Source organism: Lepus europaeus, chromosome 7, assembly GCF_033115175.1.
Source record: "Lepus europaeus isolate LE1 chromosome 7, mLepTim1.pri, whole genome shotgun sequence".
NCBI classification, from domain to species: Eukaryota; Metazoa; Chordata; class Mammalia; order Lagomorpha; family Leporidae; genus Lepus; species Lepus europaeus.
In genome coordinates, this window is record NC_084833.1 from 6,192,265 (window position 1) to 6,218,703 (window position 26,439).

The 26,439-nt window shown below is 64.7% G+C and overlaps 1 protein-coding gene across 1 annotated transcript; it reads right to left on the bottom strand.

The window, feature by feature from the left end:
- Positions 1-4,109: 4,109 nt before the first annotated feature.
- FRMD8 (FERM domain containing 8) lies at positions 4,110-25,573 on the bottom strand. The gene is made up of 12 exons (XM_062195853.1): positions 25,470-25,573; positions 25,265-25,349; positions 25,093-25,177; positions 23,365-23,532; positions 18,096-18,197; positions 17,864-17,922; positions 17,595-17,761; positions 14,247-14,465; positions 11,931-12,054; positions 11,207-11,350; positions 7,293-7,497; positions 4,110-5,519 (listed from the first exon to the last, which is right to left on the bottom strand). The coding sequence occupies exons 3-12, from the start codon at positions 25,175-25,177 to the stop codon at positions 5,401-5,403; spliced, it is 1,392 nt and encodes a 463-aa protein (XP_062051837.1). The 5' UTR covers positions 25,265-25,349; positions 25,470-25,573; the 3' UTR covers positions 4,110-5,400.
- Positions 25,574-26,439: the final 866 nt, after the last annotated feature.

The following is a 26,439-nucleotide window of genomic DNA, read 5'->3' on the forward strand; positions in this document are numbered from 1 at the left end:
TCCCGGTCAGCGAGGAGAAATGAGAATTTTCCCTGAGGCCTGTGCTCCCCTTGAGTCAGAGCTGCCCGTGTCCAGGCTCAAGGTCACAGCCAGGTTTGGGTTGTCTGGCCTGGCCCATGCTGGGCCCTCTGCCTTGCTCCGCGTAGCTCGATCCTAAGCCTGTCAGGCTCTCTCCCCCATGAAAGCTTTTCTTTAAAAAAAAAAAAAAATTGTATAAAGGGGGCCGGCGCTGTGGCACAGCAGGTTAAGCCTCTGCCTGTGACGCTGGCATCCCATATGGACGCCAGTTTGAGACCCAGCTGCTCTACTTCAGATCCGCTCCCTGCTAATGCAATTGGGACTGCAGCAGAGGCTGGCCCAGGGGTCTGGGCCCCTGTGCCCACCTGAGAGACCTGGGAGAAGCTCCTGGCTCCTGGCTTCAGTCTGGCCCAGCCCTGGACGTTGTGGCCTTCTGGGGAGTGAATCAGAGGATGAAAGATCTCTCTCCTCCTTTCTCTGTAATTCTGCTTTTCAAGTAAATTAAAAAACTATAAAAAATAAGTTATTTGAGAGAGAGAGCTCCCACCCACCAGTTCACTCCCCAAATGCCCCTCATGACTCAATCTGGGTGCCCCAGGTGGGTGGCAGGAACCCAAATGCCTGAGCCGCCACTGCAGCCCACACCCAGGCCCTCCGGCTGCTGCTGCTGCGGGCGCCCTAACCACGGCTTCAGCACCGGGGAGGAAGCTGGCGTCTGCGACTGCCCCTCTGCCGAGCGCGCACGTGGCCTGGTCCCGTCAGGGGTATGCTGGTGTGCAACACGGCTCACTGTCCTGGTCACCTGAGCTCCCACCCTGTGTCCCCGGAGAAGCTGACTGGACTCAGCTGCCTCTTGGGCCACGGATGCTGCACCCTGTGCGGGGAGCAGCGGCAGCTCCTGCTGACACCCGCGGGGGCTCTGGCTGTGTCCACCCCAGCCCCCTCCCTCCCAGTCATCTTTGCGCCTGCGCCTCTGTCCTCTCAGACAGCGTCACACCTTTCTGGGACACCCTCTGTCGCTTTTCAGGGCACAGCAGGCCCTGGGTCTCCAATGGGTCTCTCTCTTTTTTGTATTTATTTTGAGGGCACTGTGGCACAGTGGGTAAGCCTGCTGCTTGTGACGCCAGCATCCCATATGGGGTGCTGGTTCGAGTCCCCGCTGCTCCACTTCCAATCCAGCTCTCTGCTATGGCCCGGGAAGGCAGTGGAAGATGGCCCAAGTGCTTGGGCCCCTGCACCCCATGTGGGAGACCTGGAAGAAGCTCCTGGCTCCAGCCTGGCCCAGCCCTGTCGTTGCGGCCATCTGGGGAGTGAATCAGTGGATGGGAGATTTCTCTCTCTGTCTCTTCCTCTCTCTGAGTAACTCTTTCAATATATATATTATAGATATGACATTTATTTTGAAAGTTTATGGGGTGGGGGAGGGCAGGAGCTCTTCCACCCGCTGGTTCACTCCCCAAATGGCTGCAATGACAGGGATTGAGCCTGGCTGAAGTCGGGAGCCAGGAGCTTCCTCCAGGTCTCCCAGGGGGTGCAGGGCCCAAGCACTCGGGCCATGTAACACTGCTTTCCCAGGCCACAGCAGAGAGCCGGATCAGAAGTGGAGCAGCCGGGGCCTGAACTGGCGCCCACATGGGATGCTGGCGTCACAGGTGGTACCTTACCCACGAGGCCGTGGCGCCATCATCCACCCCACCCCCACCCCCGCCCGGGGGTCTCGACAGACGGACATGCTGCTGGGCCCAGGGAGCACGAGGTCCTACCAGTGCTGCTGTGCTGGCCCCTGGCTGGGCTGTGGCTGCGGTGGTGGTGGGAGCCACGCGTGCCCAGCCAGGGCTGGGAAGGCCTGCAGGAGCGTCCCACAGGCGGCCCTAATGGTGGATGACCCAGAAGTGCCCCAGCCTCAGCGACAGCTCTGAGCGTCACCACGCGCTGACCCCGCGGGCCGCCTCTGGAGCCAGGCGGGCGCCCAGCCGGCAGGGGCACGCTCTCCTGCCGCTTCCTGCGACCCCGGGGAGCTGGGTTTTTAAGTAACAGCTTTTGACGCCTTAGAAGGCCCAAAGACCAAGGCGGTGCACCTTAGGGTGCCATTAGAGCTCAGCAGTTTCTTTCCAAAAAACATGCTGAAGCCCCAACCCTCAGAGCCTCAGCTCGTGCCCTCACCCGGGAACGGGGCCCTAACCTGACCACTGGCGTCCTTAGAAGCAGCCACGTGGTCACGAGGGCAGAGGCTCCGGGGACCGGCTGTGAGCCAGGGAGCGGCAGGGGCTGGAACGGGCGAGGGAGGGAGCCGGGCTCAGGCCGGAGCCGTGGGACCACCGTTGCCGCTGGCTCATGGCCACATCTGCTGCTTTGCTCCCGCAGCCCCAGGGCGCCTAAGACGGGACGAAATGTTCTCTGCATCCCAGGGGTCCTCAGGGTGACAGCGACAGAGTCCCACACAGCCGCAGGCACACCGAGCACCCAGCGTCTCCATGGCCCCTGTGACGGACACAGAGAAACCAGGGCTCGGGGAGCGGGCTTCCGGCCCCAGAGTGGCAGACAACGCCCCCCCCCCCGCCCCCCCCCCCCCCGTGCCTGGCATTTGCAGCTGTGCGCAACACCTGGAGCCCTGCCCGGGGGGGGGGGGGGGAAGAACCCACTTTCTCTGTTTTTGAGAGATTAATTCACTTATTTGAAAGGCGGAAGTAGAGACAGCGAGCGAGCAAGCGCTTCTCTCTGCGGGTCCCAACAGCCGGGGCTGGGCCAGGCTGAAGCCAGGAGCGAGCGCCTGGCCGACCGCCCACGTGGGGGCAGGAGCCAGGCGCGGGGAGCTGGGTGGGAAGGGCGGTGGGCCTCCAGGACGGGACACAGCAGCGTCCTCAGGTGTAGTGGAATGAGAAGGCCATGCCAAGGTGGCCACTGGCAAGCGAGCGTCAGTTAGTCAGGAATGGATTTGAAACTGCCTGGCGACAGGCTGTGATTGGATGGCTCTGGAAACTGCCTGGCAACAGGCTGTGATTGGATGGCTTTGGAAACTGCCTGGCGACAGGCTGTGATTGGATGGCTCTGGAAACTGCCTGGCGACAGGCTGTGATTGGATGGCTCTGGAAACTGCCTGGCAACAGGCTGTGATTGGTTGGGGTATAGACCGCCCCTTGACCAGATTGGCTGGTCTTGGCTATATAAGCTGTTGTACCAACTGTAATAAACGAGTCTGCAGGCTGCTCGCCTCAAGCCTGCTCTCACCGGACTCCCGGGGTCTGTGTATTGAACCCACTGCTACATTGTAGAGAATTCAACGGCTACACTCAGGGGCTGTGGCCCAGCGGGTAAAGCGCCGCCACAGTCCCATGTGGGCGCTGGTTTGTCCCAGCCGCTCCACGTCTGATCCAGCTCTCTGCTGTGGCCTGGGAAAGCGGGTGAAGATGGCCCGAGTGCTTGAGCCCCTGCACCCACGTGGGAGACCCGAAAGAAGCTCCTGGCCATCTGGGGAGAGAACCAGCGGATGGAAGATCTGTCTCTCCCTCCTTCTGTAAACTCTGCCTTTCAAATAAATTAATTAAAACTAAGTTCTAAAATCCTCTGGGAGCAAATTCTACAGAACCACCGAGCACACGGCACTGCCAGGCCCTGCCAGTGCGATGGGAGGGGCTCCCGAGGGGCAGGGGCAGGGCCTGGGCAGGCGGACGTGCGGCTGCCGTCCATGCTTCTGCCCTGCTGTCCAGACACGGCTGCCCGCCCGCCCGGGGCCCGTTCTCCCGCGCAGTCCCAGACACAGCACCGAGCTGACACAGGCTGACGCCTACAGCCCGGAGCTGGGCGCTGCCAGGACCCTCCCCAAGGAACGGAGGAGGTGGGTGCCTCGCCGGGGGCCCGGTCGGGCAGAGGACCCCACAGGACGAGGCCCTGCGCGCCTCAGAGGCCGTGGGACTGCCGTGCAACCCCACCCGCCCGCCGGCGCTCCCGCACAGACCCAGGGCCCAGGTCCGGGGCGGGGCAGCGGCCTTCCCTCCCTTCCCTGGATCCGCTGCCTGTGCCAGCCCTCGGGGCTTAGCAAAATCCACACACGCAGCCTGGAACCCTAGGCTCTCGTGAGCACACCGCCCACCGTCAGTTCACCCCGTAAACCATTCCACGGTTCGCTGGGAACGAGTTTTATAATTAACAAGTCACATGATACAAAAGAAGAGAACATTCACGGGGCACGCGGTGAAACCCTGCTTTGTCCCAAAGGGCAGGCACAGGAGGGTAAGGCACAGTGAACGCTTAGAAAACACGAGAAAAGCTGGGGAGTACAAACAGGAAATTGTGCGCGCACGCACACACACGCACACACACGCACCCCACATGCCCATCGGGTAACAAGTCACCTGGAATCAACAGTGCCTGGCTGGAGTCCGGGCACAGGCCGGGCAGCCTGGCGACAAGGGGACACAGGACATGTCCTGACGCCGCCCTGCAGCCCGGCTGCTCCTAGAGGTCTCCCCTGTCACCTGGTCACCATGACGAACCCCCCAGTCCCTGCCATGGAGGGGCGGGCGGGGGTGGATGGTTCTCCCGACAGCACCCTTTCCTCCCGTGGGCGCCGCTGGGCGGGGAAGGCAGAGCCCAGCACTGAGCCCCCGGGCCTGCCCGGGAAGCACGGGTCAGAGCTGCGGCCCCCCCACGGGCTCGTCTGGGAAGGCACGGAGAAGGCCAGGAAGGCACGGAGAAGGCCAAGGGGAGCGGCCACACCCATGCTCCTTCCGGCGGTCCTCAGAGACCAGAGGCCACCTTGTTGGGGGCTGGCCCCCGGGGTCACCATCTCACTGACACGGAGGGACAGCCGGTGGCCCTGAGCTCATGGCTTCACTGAGCCCACGCAGATGAAACAGGCCCCCAACTAAAACCCAGGACCCAGGACACTGGGAGCAAAGGACAGGCCAGGGGTCTGCTGAGGTGGGACCACCAGGGCCCGGGGAGCAATTCAGTGTATACTGGGGTTCTGGTGGACCCGTGGGGTCACGGGACAGCCACCCCAGCGGCCAACAAGAAGGCACCTGCGTGTCCCCAGTTCGGCGGGCGAGGCAGGGCCCTTCCCTCGTGTTCTGCCGCGGCTCAGTCTGGGGAGGCGGCAGCAGGAATGCTGGGATGCGGTCACCCAAGTCCAGGGCCGAGACCGCAGCCGCACTGGAGCCCGCGGGAGCGGCCCCTCACGCAGGGCCCCCGCCTCCTGGAGACGGGCTCACCTCCGCCGGGCTCACCTCCACGGGAAGTCACTGTGGCCCTGAGACAGCAGCGGGGCCCTGCGTCCAGGGCGACCCTGGGAGGCCCGGGCATCGTCCCATCTCTGTGGCCTGGAGCCCCCGGGGAGGAGGGTGGGGGCGGGGGCCGAGGCCTCCCCCCGTCCTGTGCTTGGGCTCAGTCCTGCTCCACGCTGTCTGTGGGCTGCACCACGGTGTAGCTCCCCTGGCCCATGGACAGCTGGCGGCTGAAGAAGGACGTGGTCCGCTTCGGCTTCACCCGCTTGATCCCCTTGCCTGGGGGGGAGGGGGAGGGAGAGGCTGAGGCGGCGGCTCTGGTGGCTCCGGGCTGTCAGCACCGAGCTCCCCTATGCCCCTGCACCCCCACCAGTGCCCCCGGGAGAAGTGAGGTGTGTGCCAGCCCCACACGTCTGAGGCAGGGGATCAAGGCCAGCTGGAGCTCTGGCCAAAACCTCGTCACGGACAGACCACAGAAACCAGACACCTGCGAGGCACACGGGGGACGGATGGGGGCGGGGGCGGGCGCTCGGCCACACAGCAATCGGGACAGCAGTGGACGGCACCCGACGCCTGCGCCCGCCTCACTGCCTGGGCCCGGCTCCGGCCCGGCTCCCTGCTGACGCCCTGATGCCGGCAGTGAGGACGACGGCGCAGGTGCTCGTGTTCCTGCCGCCCGCCCGGGGCCCCCGCACCAGAGTCCCAACTCCTGGCTCAGCCCGGCCGAGCCTCAGCCATTGTGAACATTCAGGGAGGGAACCAGTGGATGGGGTATCTGTCTCTCACTCTCTGCCTTTCAAATCAATAAATATAATTTTAAAAAGTAAGTAACGGGCAGGCCTGGCGCCCCTTGGGGCACCGGCACCCGTGTCGAGTGCTGGGTTCCAGCCGCGGCTGCCTGCTGACGCGCCTGGGGAGGCGACGGCGGCCCGGTACCTGGGTCTCGGCCCTCACGTGGGAGACTCAGGTGGGGCTCCCGGCTCCTGGCTCCAGCCTGGCCCCGCCCTAGCTGCTGGGGACATCTGGGGAGTGACCCAGCAGATGGGGACTCTTGCTCTGCCTTTCAAACAAATAAACAAACCTTAAAAAGATTTAAAAAATGAAAAACGAACCAACCAGGAAACCCCGAGACGCGGCCCAGCCGCCAAGAGCCGCGGGGACGACGGCACAGGGGCCGGCAGGGGGGCGAGGACTCCACCTGCGGGCGGCCGGCGAGGGGCAGCCCCGGGCCGCAGGTGCACACAGGGCGGGCCTGAGGGAAGCCACCGTCACCACGATGGCGGAACGCGAGGGACGGAAAAGGCTGCTTCTCTGATACCAAAACTTATTTTTAAAATTCTCTAACGGCATGTTTGCAAACAGTTTACGGGCCACAGGGGAAAAAAGCTGTGGTGACCCCTCCCCTGGGCGTGGCTGTGCCGTGGCCTAGACCTTTCTGCCCTGGGTTGGCGGGGGGGAGGGGCTCCTGCAGTGTAAACACAGCTCTGTTTCTGCACTGAAACCTCCACGCGGGCGGCAAAGCTCTCGGCAGCCCCCACACCCCCTCCCCCAGGACTCCATCCTTGTCTCCCACTTGTCTCCCACGTGGGTGGTGGGAACCCAAGGACCTGGGCCATCTTCCACTGCAGGGAGCTGGATTGGAAGTGGAGTGGCTGGGACATGAGCCCGCGCCCTGATAAGGGAAGCCGGTGTCAGGCAGTGGGGTAACACGCTGCCCCACGGTGCTGGCCCCGTCACGTGGCCGTCTGCTGTCGCCAGAAGCTCAAAGCCGACACTGGTGTGGTACCAGCTCGGTGTCAGACTTCACAGGTTCTCCACAGGGACCCCACACCCCGCGGGTCTCAGAGCCCTGCCCACGCGCTGCGCCCATCACACTGACGCACACTGCAGGAAGCTCACCTGTGGACGTGGCAGGAGAAGGGACAGGAAAGGGACCAGATGGCCAGGGCCAGCCTCCCCTCTCCCAACAGGTTCTGCACGCGCAGACTCACTCCCACCGCGTCTGGAGCTAGGCGTGCACACGCACCCACGCGTGCACACGGGGCAGCTCACCATCTTCCACGTAGTCGATGGTGGACAGGTGCTGGATCCGGCTGCACACCACGCTGCCCTGCCTCCGCAGCTTGGGCCGCTGGGCGGGTGGCTGCGAGGGGCTGGGGGCCGAGCAGGGACCAGACGCGCTCTCCTGGGGGCCGGCGGGCTCCGCGGCCTGGTTCAGCTCGATGCAGTACTCGATGAGGCTGCTCATGAGCTCGGCCTGCGGGTGGACAGGGCCCAGCGTGAGGCCACAGGGCGCAGGCCAGGCGCAGCACAGGCGTGGGGAGGGAGGGAGGGGGAGGGGAAGGTATCCCACTCCCCCATGCCGTGGCCTCGGAGACGACTGACACTTGCGCAGAGTGGGGACCTCAGCAGCCGAGAGTGCAGGAGGCTGGGAAGGAGATGGCAGTGCGAGCCCCCAGACACCGCAGGGGAGGCTTCCGAGACGCCGGCGGGAAGCTCAGAGGAGGCGGGGAGGCCCCGTGGGGCGGCAGCTCGCACTGCCCGAGGCGTCAGGGTGGGAAAGGGGACACAGCTACATGGGACACGGATGTGCGGCACCAGCAAGCCCAGCTCTGCAGGAGGAGGAGTGAGCCGAGCAGGCACAGTCAGCCGCGCCCACGGGACCCGTGCTGAGCGACGCGACCCTCTGCGCGTCTCAGGACGTCTGACAGGACGCGGACAGCGCGGGCCCGCAGGACCGCGAAGTGTTCACCAGAGCAGCCAAGGACAAACTGGAGAAATGGACACGACGGCCTCTCGCTCCCGACTCCAGCTCCCCGCAACGCAGACCCTGGGAAGCAACGGCGGTGGCTCAAGTGGATCAAGTCCCCGGCTCCCAGCTTCGGCCTGTCCCCCCCCCATGGCCACTGCAGACATCGGGGAGGGGGCCGTCAGCGGGAACTCTGTCTCTGCTGCTCAGAAATGGCAACAAACCCAGACACAAGAAAACTGGAAAGAAAGGAAGGAACGCGGCCGGCGCCGTGGCTTAACAGGCTAATCCTCCGCCTTGCGGCGCCGGCACACCGGGTTCTAGTCCCGGTCAGGGCGCCGGATTCTGTCCCGGTTGCCCCTCTTCCAGGCCAGCTCTCTGCTATGGCCCGGGAAGGCAGTGGAGGATGGCCCAAGTGCTTGGGCCCTGCACCCCATGGGAGACCAGGAGAAGCACCTGGCTCCTGGCTTTGGGTCAGCGAGATGCGCCAGCCACAGCGGCCATTGGAGGGTGAACCAATGGCAAAGGAAGACCTTTCTCTCTCTCACTGTCCACTCTGCCTGTCCAAAAAAAAAAAAAAAAAAAAAAAAAAAAAAAAAAAAAGGAAGGAACGCAACCTTAGGATCCAGCAGCTCTTCTTCAAAGGTGAGGGGAGACGCGAAGATCTTTCAGTGGATTCTAAGATGTACACGAAAATGCAAAGGAAATGAAGTAGCCAGATCTACTTTGAAGGAACAAAGCGCTGGGGGCCGGCGCCACGGCACAGCAGGTAAGCTGGTGCCTGCGATGCCGGTGTCCCGTATGGTGCCGGCTCAAGTCCCAGCAGCGCTATATATATATATATTTTTTAAGATTTATTTATTTACTTGAAAGGCAGAGTTACAGAGAGAAAAAGGCAGAGAGAGAGGCCTTCCATCGGCTGGTTCGCTCCCCAAGTGGACCCAACGGCCAGAGCTGAGCTGATCTGAAGCCAGGAGCCAGGAGCTTCTTCCGGGTCTCCCACACGGGTGCAGGGCCCAAGGACTTGGGCCGTCCTCCACTGCTTTCCTAGGGCACAGCCCCCACATGGATGCCAGCATTGCACGCAGCGGCTTTATCAGCTGCGCCACAGCGCCAGCCCCACAGCTGCTCCACTTCCGACTCAACTCCCCCCTAATGCACCTGGGAAAGCAGTGGACGATGGCCCAAGTGCTTGGGCCCCTGCACCCCTGTGGGAGAGCTGGGCGGAGCTCTGGGTTCCTGGCTTCGGCCTGGCCCAGCCCTGGTTATTGCCAGGGAAGTAAGCCTGCTGACAGAAGATGTCTCTGTCATTGTGTCTTTCAAATAAACAGCTATTAAAAAAAAAAAAAAAAAAAAAAAGATAAATAGGGACCAGTGCTGTGGCACTGTGGGTTAAGCTGCATCGCCAACGCCAGCATCCCAGTCCCGGCTGCTCCATTTCCGATCAGCTCCCTGCTAACGCGCCCGAGAAAACCACAAGGGCGGCCCAGGTGCTTGGGCCCCTGCGTCCGTGTGGGAGACCAGGGAGTGTCTCCTTCCTCCTGGCTTCAGCCCGGCACAGCCCCAGCCACTGTGGACATCTGCGGAGTGAACCAGTGGACGGAAGATCTTTCTCTCTGTAATTCTGCCTTTTAAACTAAAGGGAAAAATCCATACAGAGATACCATCATTTAGCCAACAGAAAGGCTACCACGTAAAAACTGGGGTGAGGGTTAAGCCATTCCCTTGGGACACTCCCATCCCACATGAGAGTCTGGGAGCAGGGCCCCTTCCACTCCCAATCCAGCTCCTGCTAAGGCCCTGGGAGGCAGCAGAGGGCGGCCCAAGCCCTTGGGCCCCTGTCTGTCCCACACGGAGCCTCCTGGCTCTCGCGACCATTTGGGGAGTGAACCAGCACACAGAAGCTCTCTCTGTGTCTCTCCCTGTCATTCCACCTTTCAAATAAACACAGGCCCCTTTAAGAAGAAACCGACAGTGTGAGGTATCGGGGAAGACATGGGGCAAGAGCACACCCACACCCCCACACGATGTAAATGCGTCCCACGGCCGGAAAACCGCCCACGTCTACGGAGGGCGAACCTCACGGCCCGGAATCCACTCTGGGCTGTGCGACTGCCTGGGTGTGCAGAAGTGCCTGCTGGTCACAGCAGCATTGCACGCAAGAGTCCCTGGGGACCACCTGTCCATCACAACACGACAGGTGGGTGCACACCAGCAGGTCCACGCACCGGAACACCGCACGGCAAGGAGACGGCAGAGCCCACACCGGGAGAAATCCCACACACACCACGGAGCGGGAGGGCAGACAGAAAAGGCACGCGCTGCAGGAGTCCACGCCCACAGGTTCAAAGAGGGGCAAGACCGGGGTGGGGGGCACCAGGACAGTGGCTCCCCGGTGGCAGCAGTGGCCGCAGGGTTCTGGGGGTCCCGCGGGGCTTCATTTCTCAACCTGAAGGTGTTCTACAGGCTGTCTACTGTGGGACAACTGCTGAGCGAGCTTTCAGGGTTTGGGCACATTTTTCTATGCGTGTTATTAGAACTCAGTCAGACATTTACTTACAAAGAAACACCTAGACCAGTTAACATAAAAATCTAGGATTTGTGAGCTTGAAGGCGGGGACATCGGGACTGCAAAGCCGCGACAGCAAAGAGCTCGCAGGCACTGGCGCTGGGTGGGGCGGCCGCCCCTGCAGAGGGGCCGTGGAAGGAGGAGCAGAGGAGCCGGCAGGAGGGGGAGCTGTGGAGGCCGGAGAGGGGCTTCCAGGAGAGTGGGGGAGACAGGAGAGACACAGCGCCCTGCGTGTGGCAAGGCAGGGGCTGGGGGCGGCGCAGGGGTGCAGGGACGAGTGAGGCCACCAGGGGTCTTGAGACCTGAGACACTGGCAGGATGGGGAGTCCCTGGGAGGGGAGGAGCAAGCAGCCGTCCCTAAAAGGGGCCTGTGGCCAGGGAGGGAGAAGGGACCGGGAACCAGTGCAGCTCAGGGCCCTGACACGTCGCTCCGGGAGCAGGAGCCCAGCGCACCCAGCTCACGGGAACTCCAGACAGGAAGCGCACAGGGCAAGCCCTCAACCGACGGCTGCCACTGCCCCGGTACAGAACCCGCGGCCCAGGCCTCCCGAGCACGCAGGCCGGCTCCGGCCCCCGGCCCCCGGCCCAGGCTCCGTGCCGTGCTCTGGCGGCCTTCCAGCCGGGCAGCAGCCTGCAAGGCGACTCTACCTGCTTGGAGTAGATCCTGAGCAGCTTGTTGACCGGCGTGCCCTCGCTGTCGCCGTCAAACTCCAGCCAGAGGATGGGCTCCTCCTCCTCAGGGGAGGTGTGGTCCCACGACAGCTCCTGGAAGCGCAGGCCCAGCAGGACGTGCTGGCCGGCGGGAGACACGGGGAGGCTGGGACTGTCACCCAGAGGCCTGCTGTCCCCAACCCACTCGGGGCCAGCGGCCTCTCACCAGAGCCTCACAGGGGGCTGAGGTCCAGGGAGGCAGAGAACGCCAGCCCACGACGCTTGCCCCGGTGGGGCAGGCCCCTGACAGCTGCAAGTCATATGGGGAGGAGGGCCCCGGGCAGGCAGCGCAGCAGGGCCCAGCACGCAGCCGGGGTCCCTCTCTGGGGACAACCACAACTCGGCCAAGACTTGTGTGGGCTGGTGCAGGGAAGCTGCCCCAGCGCCTTCGACACAGGCGCCCAGAGAACGGTCAGCGGCCAACGTAGGGACAAAAGCAGGACAGACGGCCCAAGAGTGCAACCAGCCACTGATCCGTCTGGAAAACGACCAAGCCCTGGCCAGAGCAGCCAGATTCCCTCCCTGACCTGCCCTGGCCGCCTGCCTGGAGGAGGTGATCAGGGAAGTCCTCAGGAGACAGGAAGACTGAGTCCCCCTCCTGGCGTCCACCCCGGGCCCAGGGCAGCCACTCCCTCTCGCCCCAGAGGGACGGCAGCTGTACCTTCTCCCTGCGGTCGATGACATGCACGCCCTCCAGACTGATGGCCACAGTCACCGGCTTGCGCCCGCCCCGGTGCAGGAAGCCCTGGGCCGGCTTGTCGATCTCGCCGTGGAAGAAGGCACACCTAGGGAGGGACTCGGTCAGCAGCTCCCTCTGGCACGAGCGCTCCTGGGAGGTCTGCTCTGGCCCTGGCCCTGGCCTCTGCAGCTGTCTGGGTGACAGAACCTGTCCCGGAGAGAGGAACTAGAGCTGGCTGAGCATGAGGCCTGGTGGTGGCACACGGGGGGCTGTGACCCGGGTCGGGGCAGAGCTGCAAGGAGCCCTGGGGACGGGGCTGAGGCCACGTCGGATGGGAGGACCCCTCGGCCCACCGTCCAGGGCAGAGACCTCTCAGCGCTGGGACACACCGGAAGGCAGGGCTGTGTACGTCAGTGGCTTCTGGCCGGAGACGGAGACGGAGGGGAAGGTGCGGTGCCTTCTCCCAGCTGCGCGGCGACGCGCCCTCTCCGCCAAGCCAGAGCCGAGTCAGACCCCACTCTGGCTAGGCCCTGGGACAGGACGGGACACAGCACAGGCCACTGTGCCCCGGAGGGTGGCCTGCTCCTGTGGCCCTCTGTTGGGAGCTTCCTACACCCCTGTCTCCAGGCCCCGATGAGGACATGGAGGCTGGAACAAGGCCACTCACCACTGGACTGTTGCTAGCAGTGCACGTGTGTGCACACGCACACACAGTGTACACGCGTGCACACACAGTTACACAAAGGTGCACACGCAGTGTACACGCGTGCACACACAGTTACACACAATGTACACACGTGCACACAGTTACACAATGTACACGCGTGCACACACAGTTACACAAAGGCACACACAGTGTACACGCGTGCACACACAGTTACACAAAGGTGCACACACAATGTACACACATGCACACACAGTTACACAAAGGCACACACAGTGTACACACGTGCACACACAGTACACACAAAGGCGCATGCACACAATGCACACACGTGCACACACAGTACACACAAAGGCGCACACACACAATGCACACACGTGCACACACAGTATACACAAAGGCGCACACACAATGCACACACGTGCACACACAGTACACACAAAGGCGCACACACAATGCACACACATGCACACACAGTGTACACAAAGGCACACACACACAATGTACACACGTGCACACACAGTATACACAAAGGCACACACAGTGTACACAAAGGCGCACACACACAATGCACACACATGCACACACAGTATACACAAAGGCGCACAAGGTACACACATGCACACACAGTATACACAAAGGCGCGCACACACAATGTACACACGTGCACACGTGCACATACTATCACTCTGCCCCTCACCACAATGGAGAGACCCCTCAGCACCACTGCCCACCACCACCGCTCCACTTCTGATCTGTGCCACGGCAGAGCTCCCCGCGAGAGCTCCCACGCGGGGTCTCACCCCCTCCTCGTCCCTCCACCCACGGCCACCTCCACCGGGTGGGAGCTGAGGTCAGCCTCACAGCCAGCCACCACCCCGGAGCCGCTCTGGAGGCCCTGCTGCCCTCCGTGTCGGTGGCCGTGGGATCCCCTCCCCAGGCCGTCTCTGGGGCCATGAACTTCAACATCTTCCACACCCTGAGGGGTCACCGATGACTCTGTCCAGCTCAGACATCTCCCCAGCTCCAAACTGAAACCCAAATGGCCAGCCTGGTAACCAGCGTCAGAACCAAGCACCCCACTGCCCCGTCTCGGCTCAGACAGCTCGGCCACCGGCTGCTCAACCAGCAACCAGCACCGGCACCGGCACCGGCAGTCCTCGCCGCCTCCTGTGCTGTGCACCTGTCAGCAAACCCTGCCGGCCTCCCCCTCCTTCCGGCCCCCACCCTGTGATGGCCCCGGCTGCAGCGTGTCACCCTCCCCTGGCTCCCATGGGCACAGCCCCCCGTGGGCTCCCCGCTGCCCCCTGCAGGCGATCCGCTGCCCAGACTGCTCCCGCCCCCTCCATGCAACATCAGCCTCACCGGACACTGCGACCCTCTGGGGCCTACCAGCAACCAGCTGGACCAGGGACCAAGTGACCGTGGCCGGTGTTAGAGGACCTGTGCCAGGTGTCCTAGGCTGCGGCAAGGAAGGGAAGAGGCCAGGGGACCGGCTGGGGATGAGCGGGGCCCGAGGTGCTGGCATGGCACGGACGCTGCTTCCCAGGAGGCACGGCGGCCGCGGGAGCAGCGCAGGGAGGCCTGAGGGCGGTCGCTGGGCGGGGGCCGGGCCCAGGGCTGCGGCTGCTCACCCGTAGAAGGGCAGCTCGTGGCACCGGAGGACATAGGCACGGTAGTGGGTGCCCAGGGCGGCCTCACGCTCACTGCCCACGGCTTCCTTCACCTGGCGGTAGGCGTCCAGCAGGCCCTGCTCGCCTGTCGCAGCCTTGGCCCCACGGCCCCGGAGGGCAGCGAAGAGACCGTGGCCCCGTCTGCAGAGGTGGGCGGGGAGGAAGGAGTCCAGCTTCTCCCTGTGGAGGAAGCAGAGGGTGCCGAGGTCTCGGGGTGTAGGTGCCTGGCTTGGGGCCTCACCAGCACCCTGCCCTGGACACAGCTGCCAGAGATCCCTGCCACCTCTGTCCCAGCGGGCACCCAGGCAGCCTGGCCAGGGGGCTGACCCTGCCGTTGGGGGAGCGCTGTGAGTGGGGACAGGACGGGTGACGAGGGGACACATGAGCTACTGGCAAGGCAGGGCTGGGGAGCTGGACACAGACACAGGCGGGGTGGGGGAGCTGGACACAGACACAGGAGGACTGGGGAGCTGGACACAGACACAGGCAGGGCTGGGGAGCTGGACACAGACACAGGGGGACTGGGGAGCTGGACACAGACACAGGCGGAGCTGGGCAGCTGGACACAGACACAGGCGGGGTGGGGGAGCTGGACACAGACACAGGGGGACTGGGGAGCTGGACACAGACACAGGCGGGGCTGGGGAGCTGGACACAGACACGGGGGGACTGGGGAGCTGGACACAGACACAGGGGGACTGGGGAGCTGGACACAGACACAGGCAGGGCTGGGGAGCTGGACACAGACATAGGGGGACTGGGGAGCTGGACACAGACACAGGGGGACTGGGGAGCTGGACACAGACACAGGCGGAGCTGGGCAGCTGGACACAGACACAGGGGGACTGGGGAGCTGGACACAGACACAGGGGGACTGGGGAGCTGGACACAGACACAGGCAGGGCTGGGGAGCTGGACACAGACACAGGGGGACTGGGGAGCTGGACACAGACACAGGGGGACTGGGGAGCTGGACACAGACACAGGCAGGGCTGGGGAGCTGGACACAGACACAGGGGGACTGGGGAGCTGGACACAGACACAGGCGGAGCTGGGCAGCTGGACACAGACACAGGGGGACTGGGGAGCTGGACACAACACAGGCGGGGCTGGGGAGCTGGACACAGACACAGGCGGGGTGGGGGAGCTGGACACAGACACAGGCGGAGCTGGGGAGCTGGACACAGACACAGGGGGGGTGGGGGAGCTGGACACAGACACAGGCGGGGCTGGGGCTGGGGAGCTGGACACAGACACAGGTGGGGTGGGGGAGCTGGACACAGACACAGGCGGGGTGGGGGAGCTGGACACAGACACAGGCGGGGTGGGGGAGCTGGACACAGACACAGGGGGAGCTGGGGAGCTGGACACAGACACAGGCGGGGCTGGGGAGCTGGACACAGACACAGGCAGGGCTGGGGGAGCTGGACACAGACACAGGCGGGGCTGGGGAGCTGGACACAGACACAGGGGGGACTGGGGAGCTGGACACAGACACAGGCGGGGTGGGGGAGCTGGACACAGACACAGGCGGGGCTGGGCAGCTGGACACAGACACAGGCAGGACTGGGGAGCTGGACACAGACACAGGCGGGGTGGGGGAGCTGGACACAGACACAGGCGGGGCTGGGGAGCTGGACACAGACACAGGCAGGACTGGGGAGCTGGACACAGACACAGGCGGGGTGGGGGAGCTGGACACAGACACAGGCGGGGCTGGGCAGCTGGACACAGACACAGGCGGGGTGGGGGAGCTGGACACAGACACAGGCGGGGCTGGGGAAGCTGGACACAGACACAGGTGGGGTGGGGGAGCTGGACACAGACACAGGCGGGGTGGGGGAGCTGGACACAGACACAGGCGGGGTGGGGGAGCTGGACACAGACACAGGGGGAGCTGGGGAGCTGGACACAGACACAGGCGGGGTGGGGGAGCTGGACACAGACACAGGCAGGGTGGGGGAGCTGGACACAGACACAGGCGGACTGGGGAGCTAGACACAGACAAAGGCGGACTGGGGAGCTGGACACAGACACAGGCGGGGCTGGGGAGCTGGACACAGACACAGGCAGGGCTGGGGGAGCTGGACACAGACACAGGGGGACTGGGGGAGCTGGACACAGACACTGGGGGGACTGGGGAGCTGGACACAGACACAGGCAGGGCTGGGGAGCTGGACACAGACACAGGAGGGGTGGGGGAGCTGGACACAGACACAGGGGGGACTGGGGAGCTGGACACAGACGCAGGCGGGGCTGGGGAGCTGGACACAGACACAGGCGGGGCTGGGGGAGCTGGACACAGGCACGGGGGGGGGGTCACCCCCTGTGCTGCACAGGGCAGGTCTCGGAGCTGGGCCACCTGCCACTGCCGTCCCTGCTGTCGACCGGCAGGAGGCACTGCTGTTCCCGGGACCCCCCTCACCCCCAGAGCAGGGACGGCAGCGGCCCCACGGCCCAGGGTGACAGTCGTCGTGACCCTAGCACAGGCCTGCCGTCACCATCTCCAGCCACATCCCCACCCTGCTGCTCCAGGCACCAGTGCTTCCGGCACAGGAAGCCCGACCCTTGCCTGCCCTGGCTGAGGGCGCCCTCCGCAGCACACAGTGTCGGCATGAGGCCCGCCTCCCTCCCGGCTAGGGAAACACACAGGAGCACCTCCAAGCCGGCAGATCCCTGGAGCCCCAGGAAGAAAGGGAACACCCCGGGGCCAGCCCTGTGTCACAGAAGGCTAAGGCTCCGCCTGTGGGGCCAGCATTCCATATGGGTGCTGGTTGGAGTCCCAGCTGCTCCACTTCCAGCCCCAGCCTTCAATCCCCCACACGGGTCCCCACCTCCTCACTCTCCTACCCCACCCGTGTAGGCAGGGAGGCGGCCTGGCTAGGAACAGGCTGGCCTGCAAGCTCATGGCCACACAACTACCTCCCAGCCCCAAGTCACCCTCTAGCGGTTCACAACACCCTTGGCAGCCTGGGCCCTGCCGACTCGCGGCAGACGGCGCAACAGGGAGAGCGCGGCAGAGCCAAGTGGCTGGGGCGTGGGCCGTGTCCCTGGACTCGGAACTGAGCTGGGTGCCAGGGAGGGGCCAGTGTTTGGTGGGTGCCTGGCCATGGCTCCAAGAGAACGAGCGTGGCTCAGCCCTCGCCCCCCACGCACACCTGGGGCCCCTCGGCCTGGACTCCTCTCACAGATGCCCCTTCACCCGGAGCGAGACGGGGCGCTGGCCCTCTGACCCGAGGACTGCACCCCACCTTGCAAGACTGAACACCCCCTGAGGGTGGGGTTCTGGGGCAGGGGACACCGCCTCACCTCAAGGCGCAGGCCGCAGGCTGGCCGGGCTGGTAGGGCCCGAGCTGCACGCGGCACACCAGGGCGCCCAGCGCCTCGCAGTCCTCCGGGTCGCACGGGTACCGCGCGGTCAGCACGTTGCCCTTGGCCTCCTCGTAGAGCAGGCGCAGGACCTCCTCATCCTGGATCTGTGGGCCAGGGTGGCAGGGGCCGCTCAGCCGGGGCCGGGGCCGGGGCCGGCTGGGCACAGCCCCGGGCCTGGGAGGCACCGCCCAGGCTGCCCGCCTCACCTGGAGCTCCCGCCGCTTTGGGAAAAACACGTTCCTCCGGAACTGGAGGGAGGGCTCATCTGGGGAGAGACGCTGGCGTCACCGCCGGGCCCAGCCACTCGGCCCACCTGCTCCCAACCTCGCCCACCCCACTCCAGGCTCCTCCAGGGACCCCGGGCAAGACGCGGGCCCTGCCCCATGGGGTCTGGCCGGGCTGGGAGCCAGGGCAGGCGCGGCAGGCGGCAGCACTGACCCATGGCCACGTCGTCGTCCGGTGCGTCGGTGAAGCGCAGCAGCAGCTCCGGCCACTGGCGGCCCAGCTTGTAGGGCTGGTGCTTGGGCTTCAGCTGCACCTCTGGGGACGAGAGGGGAGGAGCCATGTGGCCGCCCACCCACCCACCCCACCCCGCCGCCCGCTCACGGACGGCAGCGGCCACAGTGACAATCGGAACCAAGCAGACACGAGTGATGTCTGCGCAGTCCCCCTGCGGGACCCCTACCATCTCCCCACTTCACCACTGCGAGAGCGAGGCTCGGAGAGGTTATGGCGCTTCTCCGAAGTCGCACGGCCGGTGAGACGGGTCAGCTCCGGGCGCGGCCAGCCGCTGACGTGGCCGGGAGGTCAGCAGTGGTGGCACGGCGGGACACAGCACTGCCAGTCCCACCCCCAGTACGGCCGCGGGGAGCTCCTGACACCGCCCTCCCACCTCATCCCCATCTCCTCATCCTCACCCACCCTGCTCCTCCCACAGGGGCCTTCTGGGCTCCGGGATCAGTCCCAGCTGGTTTGGGCCCCCAGGCCTCTGCACCTGTCACTCCTGCGGGCTTGGCCACCCTTTCCCAGCCCTCAAGAGCTGGCCCAGGTCTTGGGTCGCCTGAGCTCAAGCCCAACTCTAGCAGCCCCTCCTCAGAACCCCCGGCACAGCGAGTACACCATAATTTGCTTGCTTTCGCAGTGTGGATCACCAGTGCCCACCTGCGACCACAGGGGCAGGGGCAGGGGCAGGGGCAGGGGCAGGGGCAGGGGTGGGGCAGGCTCTGTCTTGTTTGCTGCTGTATTCCTGGCCCACACTGGGCCTTCGCTGCTGACCACCAGTGCGGCTGCACGCTCCACACACGGCCACGCAACCCCTGGGTCTCTGGCCCAGGAGGCACCGCCGCAGGCCAGAGATGGCAGGGTGCCCCAGCGCCTGCACCAGCACCTACCAACTGACAGTGGCCAGCTGGGGTGCTGCCTTTGAGACGTAAGAGGCCACTTCCAGCCTCAAGACAGATGGGGATGTGCGTCCAAGGTGCCCCTTCTGACCCTCATCTGCCCCCCAGCCCCTTCCTGGCTCCACTGATGGCCACCTGCACCCTGACCTCGACCCCAACACAGTCGCAGCCTGGGAACCGAGTCCCTTCCTCCAGCTTCCCCGGCCTTTCTGGTCCCACCACTTCTTCTTCTTCTTCCTTTTTTTTTTTTTTTTTTGACAGGCAGAGTGGACAGTGAGAGAGAGAGAGACAGAGAGAAAGGTCTTCCTTTGCCGCTGGTTCACCCTCCAATGGCCGCCATGGCCGGCACGCTGCAGCCAGCACACCGTGCTGATCCGAAGGCAGGAGCCAGGTGCTTCTGGTCTCCCATGGGGTGCAGGGCCCAAGCACTTGGGTCATCCTCCACTGCACTCCCTGGGCCACAGCAGAGAGCTGGCCTGGAAGAGGGGCAACCGGGACAGAATCCGGCGCCCCGACCAGGACTAGAACCCGGTGTGCCGGCGCCGCAGGCAGAGGATTAGCCTAGTGAGCCACGGCGCCGGTCCACCACTTCTGATTCAGGTTCTACAGAGGCGCCACGGCTCTCATTTCCACCCAGATCCTTGGCCCACCCACCTGCCACACTCCCCCCAGCAGCACCTGCTATGCCCTCTGCGTGTGGCGGCCTCTCTCAAGGACCCGCTCGGCCCTCAGCAGCTCCATCCAGGAGCTCCTGGGATGAGAGAGGCTGGCAGAGGCCTCCGTCTTAATTAGCCTTGTTTCTAACTGACACGATTAGAGTGGCGGTAGACGCCTTCCCAAGGCCAGAAGGGAGCACTGTCCGGGAAGGAGGTCTGGCTGTTATCTGCTCGCCTGTGAATGCTTCCACTGTGGGTACTATCTGCTCCTATGTAACCATGTCAGGTTCTGCCTGCAGGCACAGAGAGGTGTGGAGAACCCTAGCAGACAGAGGGCGGCTCAGTGCGCGGGGGAAGACCCATCCACAGAAACTATGTACACAGGTGCAGTACTGTACCCACTGCTGCTAGGTACACCTGTGCAGTACTGTATCCACTCCTGCTAGGTACACAGGGGCAGTACTGTACCCATCCACAGAAACTATGTACACAGGTGCAGTACTGTACCCACTCCTGCTAGGTACACAAGGGCAGTACTGTACCCACCCCTGCTAGGTACACAGGGGCAGTACTGTACCCACCCCTGCTAGGTACACAGGGGCAGTACTGTACCCACCGCTGCTAGGTACACCTGTGCAGTACTGTACCCACCGCTGCTAGGTACACCTGTGCAGTACTGTACCCACCCCTGCTAGGTACACAGGGGCAGTACTGTACCCACCCCTGCTAGGTACACAGGGGCAGTACTGTACCCACCCCTGCTAGGTACACAGTGCAGTACTGTACCCACCCCTGCTAGGTACACAGTGCAGTACTGTACCCACCCCTGCTAGGTACACAGGTGCAGTACTGTACCCACCCCTGCTAGGTACACAGGGGCAGTACTGTACCCACCCCTGCTAAGTACACAGGGGCAGTACTGTACCCACCCCTGCTAGGTACACAGGGGCAGTACTGTACCCACCCCTGCTAGGTACACAGGGGCAGTACTGTACCCACCCCTGCTAGGTACACAGGGGCAGTACTGTACCCACCCCTGCTAGGTACACAGGGGCAGTACTGTACCCACCCCTGCTAGGTACACAGGGGCAGTACTGTACCCACCCCTGCTAGGTACACAGGGGCAGTACTGTACCCACCCCTGCTAGGTACACAGGGGCAGTACTGTACCCACCCCTGCTAGGTACACAGGGGCAGTACTGTACCCACCCCTGCTAGGTACACAGGGGCAGTACTGTACCCACCCCTGCTAGGTACACAGGGGCAGTACTGTACCCACCCCTGCTAAGTACACAGGGGCAGTACTGTACCCACCCCTGCTAGGTACACAGGGGCAGTACTGTACCCACCCCTGCTAGGTACACAGGGGCAGTACTGTACCCACCCCTGCTAGGTACACAGGGGCAGTACTGTACCCACTCCTGCGGCTGCCCTGCCATATGCGAACCTCCATCCAATGCATGCATTCAGCCGTACATGGGAGGCAGTGAGGCTGACACCAGAATAAGGAAGCATCCCGCCTTCCTCTGGCTCAGATTCTGGGCACGAAATCCCACCTGGGCCTCTGCCCACGTAAGCAGTAACAGACCGCTTCCTGCTGAAGGCGCTGGCCCTCGTCTCTGCACACGAATCCTGCTGCTCCCACAAGGTGGGCACCGAGCTCATGCCCTCGGCCTGCAGGCGCCAGGGCCACACAGAGTCAGCGGCCACACCCGGGACTGAGCTCTGCTTCCCAGTCTCCCTTCACCACGCTTCTGTTTTTAAACCACGTTTATTTATTTGAAAGGCAGAGTGACAGGGAGAAGGAGAGAGAGCCCCTCCATCTGCTGGTTCACCCCCCAACTGGCCAAGGCAGCTGGGGCTGGGCCAGGCCGAGGCCAGCGCGCAGGAACCCACCTGGGTCTCCCGCGTGAGCAGCACAGACCCAGCTCTTGAATCACCACCCCCCCCCCCACCTTTCCACGCGCATTGGCAGGAAGCCGGACAGGAAGTGGGGCAGCTGGGACTCAAACTGGCTCTCAGACCGCGGGGGAGTGTTGGCGTCCCCAGCGGCAGCTTCCCCACCCTTCCAACTCTCAAGTTCCAATCGGAGTTCCCCGAGCGCAGGACGCCACCCAGGTCCTTCCCGGACACGTCAGCGTCCAGGATGCTGCCTGGCCCAGGGCGGGCTTTGCACATCCTTGAATACTGAAGAAGGTACCAGACCAGCACGGCCACAGGACAGCGTGGGCGAGGACGGACCTGGGGACGGACACCTTCCTCCTGCCCGCAGCCCAGCCCTCACGCCGAGCCGCGGGGGCTCACGGAAGCCCATCACCTGAGCAGGCAGCACGGAGACACCGCTGGGCGCCCACACCCCACACGGGAGTGCCTGCCTCCAGTCCTGGCTCTGCCGCACAGATGGAAGAGGTCTCTCTGCCTTTCAGATAACACTAACCCTTCTGAAAGAGCAGCACAGCGCGGTGCCCACCCTGCGGCCCCACAGATGGCTGGAAGGGGCCCTCCTGCCAAGGCCGTCACCTAAGGGAGACAGGCGGCCCCTGGAGCCCTGCTCCGGGTGGAGGATGGCAGCACAGAAATGGCCGAACACCACCAACACACCCAGAGAGCAGGGCGAGGGGGGCCCAGCAGAGGGCGCCTCTGCCCGCCCGGCAGCATCTGACACCCAGTGGGAGAGGACTGCAGGCTGCCTCGGAGCCCAGCCTGGGAACAAAGTGGGCGTTGACTCTGGGCCTCGGGGAGCCACACAGGCACAAACAGCCCTTTCACATTTCCAGGGACTGGAATGTGCTGGGGCGGAGTGGGGGCGGAGGAAGCCGGGAGGGGAGGGGGGTCGTGTGGACACAACGCCCTCTGCAGGCCCCAGCAGCCGTCCTGGGGGCAAGGGAGCGGCAGCTGCGCAGACAGTGTGCGGGCAGAGGGGACAGGGCAACAGGAAGAGGATGGGCGAGGGCCTCCGAGCTGCCGCGGCAGGACGCTGCAGCTGGTGCGGGCTGGGGCTGGGGTGCCAGGAGCGCCCCATCCCACCCCAGAGCCAAGGGAGGTCCCCCCTGGGGCGGGACTCCCCCCCTGGCCCTTCCTGTCCAGCCCCAGGGCTCAGAGACCCTGCTCACCCCCTGATCCCCCAGGCTGAGGGTCTGCAGCACAACTCTGCCCAAGCCCGCCCACCTGGGACCCAAGCCTGCTGGGACAGGGCGTGGGTGGTCACAGGGCCCAAGGCGCCCATGCTGTCCTCGCCACCCGAGGGGGTGACTGTGCCCTCACCCTCTGCCCACGAGACGCTGCGCTGTCCTGGCCCTGCCTCTCACTGGTCTCGCCTCTCCAAACGTCACGACTCTCCCCCACAAGACACACCTGGGACATGAGGCTGCGGTGACCTCACGCCCAACCTGCTGGCACAGTGTCCTCGCGAACAGCACCCCGGCCCTCCCTCGCCCAGCCCCACGCCCCCCGGCATCCTAGGCCCCGCTACCACGGAAGTGAGGGCAGGCTTGGCCGCCAGCATAAAGCAAGCCAGCAGAGGAGCCAGGGACTCCTCGGGGACCTTGGCCCCCAGGGGTGCACCGTGCAGGACCCCCGCAAGTCCACCTTCCCCAGAGCTTCTGGAAGCCCCCCACCCACCCACCCAGGCGTCTCCCTGGGGAGCCTTACCCAGCAGAGGGGAGACGAGCCAGAGTGCAAAGGCCTCCAGGGCGACATCAGGGAGCTGCAGCGCCTCGCGGACCGCACGGTGCAGCTCCTGGGCGCTGAGCGAGGGCAGGTTCTCCACCGCCAGGGGCACCACGCTGTCATCCGCCAGGTACACGAGCACATCCGCCGCTGCGGGAGGGGCCGGGGGCTGAGCTGAGACCCTGCCGGCTGCCCAGGCGCCCTCTGGCTCCCCGCACCCTCGGAAGAGACCCAGCCGACGCTGTACCCCCAAGAGAGCCTGCTAAGGATGCTGTGAGGACGTCCCTGGGACCCGCAAGTAACCTGGAACCCGGGGTCTACAGCCCGGGGCCGGGAGAGGACCCAGAGTCTCTCAGGGTCGGCCAAGGCAGCCCCCTCCCAATGCACACTCACAGACACACACTCACACACACACACTCACACTCAGCAGCCCCAAGGACTCTGGTGTCCTCTGCCCTCAACAAGGACATTCCAGGGGCCGGCGCTATAGCGTAGTGGGGAAAGCCGCCGCCTGCAGTGCCAGCATCCCATATGGGCGCCGGTTCCAGTCCCGGCTGCTCCATTTCCCATCCAGCTGTCTGCTATGGCCTGGGAGTGCAGTGGAGGACGGCCCAAGTGCTTGGGCCCCTGCACCTGCATGGGAGACCCGGAGAAGCACCTGGCTCCTGACTTCAGGTCAGCTCAGCTCCGGCCATTGCAGCCATCTGGGGAGTGAACCAGTGGATGGAAGACCTCTGATTCTCTCTCTCTGGCTCTGCCTCTCTGTAACTCTGCCTTTCAAATAAATAAATAAATCTTAAAATAAATAAAATGTAAAAATATATATATATATTTTTTTTTTTTGACAGGCAGAGTGGATAGTGAGAGAGAGAGAGACAGAGAGAAAGGTCTTCCTTTTTGCCGTTGGTTCACCCTCCAATGGCTGCTGCGGCCAGAGCATCTCGCTGATCCGAAGCCAGGAGCCAGGAGCTTCCTCCTGGTCTCCCATGTGGGTGCAGGGCCCAAGCACTTGGGCCATCCTCCACTGCCTTCCCGGGCCATAGCAGAGAGCTGGCCTGGAAGAGGGGCAGCCGGGACAGAACCCGGCGCCCCAACCAGGACTAGAACCCGGTGTGCTGGCGCCGCAAGGCGGAGGATTAGCCTGTTAAGCCACGGCGCCGGCCATTGTAAAAATATTTTTAAAATAAAAAATGGATAAGGAAGGAAGGGGCCCTCTCAGACTCGGCTGAGCTGGGCCCGAGGCGCCAGTCGTCGGCCGGGAGCCCAGGGGGGCAGAGGCTGGACGCCCATGTGTGCGTGATCCGAATCCCCACCCCTGAACCGCGAACTCGGCGACCGACACGGCGCGAGAGGCCGGCGACCCCGCGTCCCAAGTGCCTGGTCTCCGGCGAGTCGGCTGAGCGGTGAGAGCGACTGAAGCCTGTTCCAACCTCCGAGAACACAGACGGAGGCGCTGCCTGGCCCCCCGAGGCTCCGGTCACCCGCTGGGGTCCAGGGTGCGAGGCCACGCAGCCCACCCTGCCATCTGGGGGATCTCCCTGCACCCGGGAGCCCGCCCCTTCCACACCGAGAGCGGTGCTCCAAGTGTGTCCAACATCCCAAGTCCTTCATTCCCTAACGAACGCATAAAACCATCTCGAGTGGACAAGGAACCCGGCCAGGGCCCCCTCCCAGGCCTGGGCTCCCCAGGAGACGGGGACAGGAACCCACCTCGGGCGCCCACAGACGACACGCTGCTGCGGTGGGACCGCTCCGCGGGGCCGGGCTGCCCGCCACTGCCTTCTGTCCCGTCCATCTGTGCAGACAGACAGAAGCCACGGTCACTGCGGGTCCAGGGCCGGGGGCAGGGGCGGCGGGGGCCGGGCGGGGGCGGGGGCGTCACCTCAAGCTCCCAGGGAGCAGGTAAGCGGTCCCGGGCTGAGCCGACCAGGATGAGCGGCGCTGGCTGGAGTGGACGTCGTGTCCCCCTGCCGGATCGAGGTGGGGGTCGGGTCAGGAGCGGGGGACGGGGGTCGGGGGTCGGCTCGCCCAGTGCGCAGCGTTACGGGCTACGGCGCACCCCCGGCCCACAGTCGCCGCGCTCTCACCTCCCAAGGACGCAGGGCGCGCCGTCTCGGGCCAGGACCCGGCCCCGACTCCGGCCCCTCGTTCCGCCCCCGCCAACACCCAGGCCCGCACAGCCGCTCCCGCCGCTGGGGCAGCGACGCGGAAGCAGCCGCCGGAGGAAACGCAGCTCAGAGGCCCCGCCCCCGCCCCGGGAGCCAATCGGAGCCCGGGAAGCCGCGCACGCGCCTCCACGCCCCCCGGCAGGCCCGCGCATGCGCAGACGCCCCGGGCGCCCGTCTCTGGTGTCCGGCCACGCCCCTGGGCTGGGGGTGTGGAGACCTAGCCCGGCGTCCAGCCGAGGGGCCCAGCAGCCCCGCCCCGTGGTAGCCCCTGGCTGCAGACCTGTAGCAGGGTGTGGGGAAGATTCAGGAAGTGCCAAAGGCTGCGCGCTTTGACGCTGGCGCTCCCTGGGACTTGGGGCCGCTCTCCCTAACCTGTGAACGGGGGTGCTCCCTGGGGCGAACCGGACCCACACCTGGGCGCTGGGAAAGGTGCCGCCAGCGCCCGGGCCGTGGAACTCTTGCTGTGGTCAGGACGCTGGTCCCGGTCCGGTCCTTTCCCCATCCATGACCTCCAAGCACCCGCCCCTTCTAGGTCTGTGTCGGAAACCCAGGCCAGGTGCAACCACACGAGCCCTGGCTATCTTAGATACACAACCTCGGAGACCTTGAGATACGCGCAGGCTGCGAAGAGGGAGGCCGGCGTGAAGCCACCTGTCCCCCGGTCACGTCACCAGTGCCAGCGTGTGTGTGCCTGAGGCGTGGAGCTCCCGGAGAAAAACAGGTCCCAGGGAAGCCTGCCCGGGCCAGAGGAACCAGACAGCTCCAGGCGACACGGGGCTCGGGGACCAGCAACGGGGGGAGGTGGGCTCCCCTGGCCCTGACTCCCAGCTGCTCCAGTCCTGGCCTGATGCTGCCCTTCAGGGTCTGGGGCAGCTCCTTGGCTGCCCTC

What these genes read in the sequence shown, in the direction of transcription:
- FRMD8 (XM_062195853.1), bottom strand. Translation starts at nt 25,177, where the DNA reads ATGGACGGGACAGAAGGCAGTGGCGGGCAGCCCGGCCCCGCGGAGCGG. An exon ending in TCATCGACCGCAGGGAGAAG is followed by an intron (nt 11,351 to 11,930) that starts GTACAGCTGCCG and finishes CCCGCCGGCCAG; the next exon opens with CACGTCCTGCTGGGCCTGCG. An exon ending in CATCGACTACGTGGAAGATG is followed by an intron (nt 5,520 to 7,292) that starts GTGAGCTGCCCC and finishes CCTCCCCCCCAG; the next exon opens with GCAAGGGGATCAAGCGGGTG.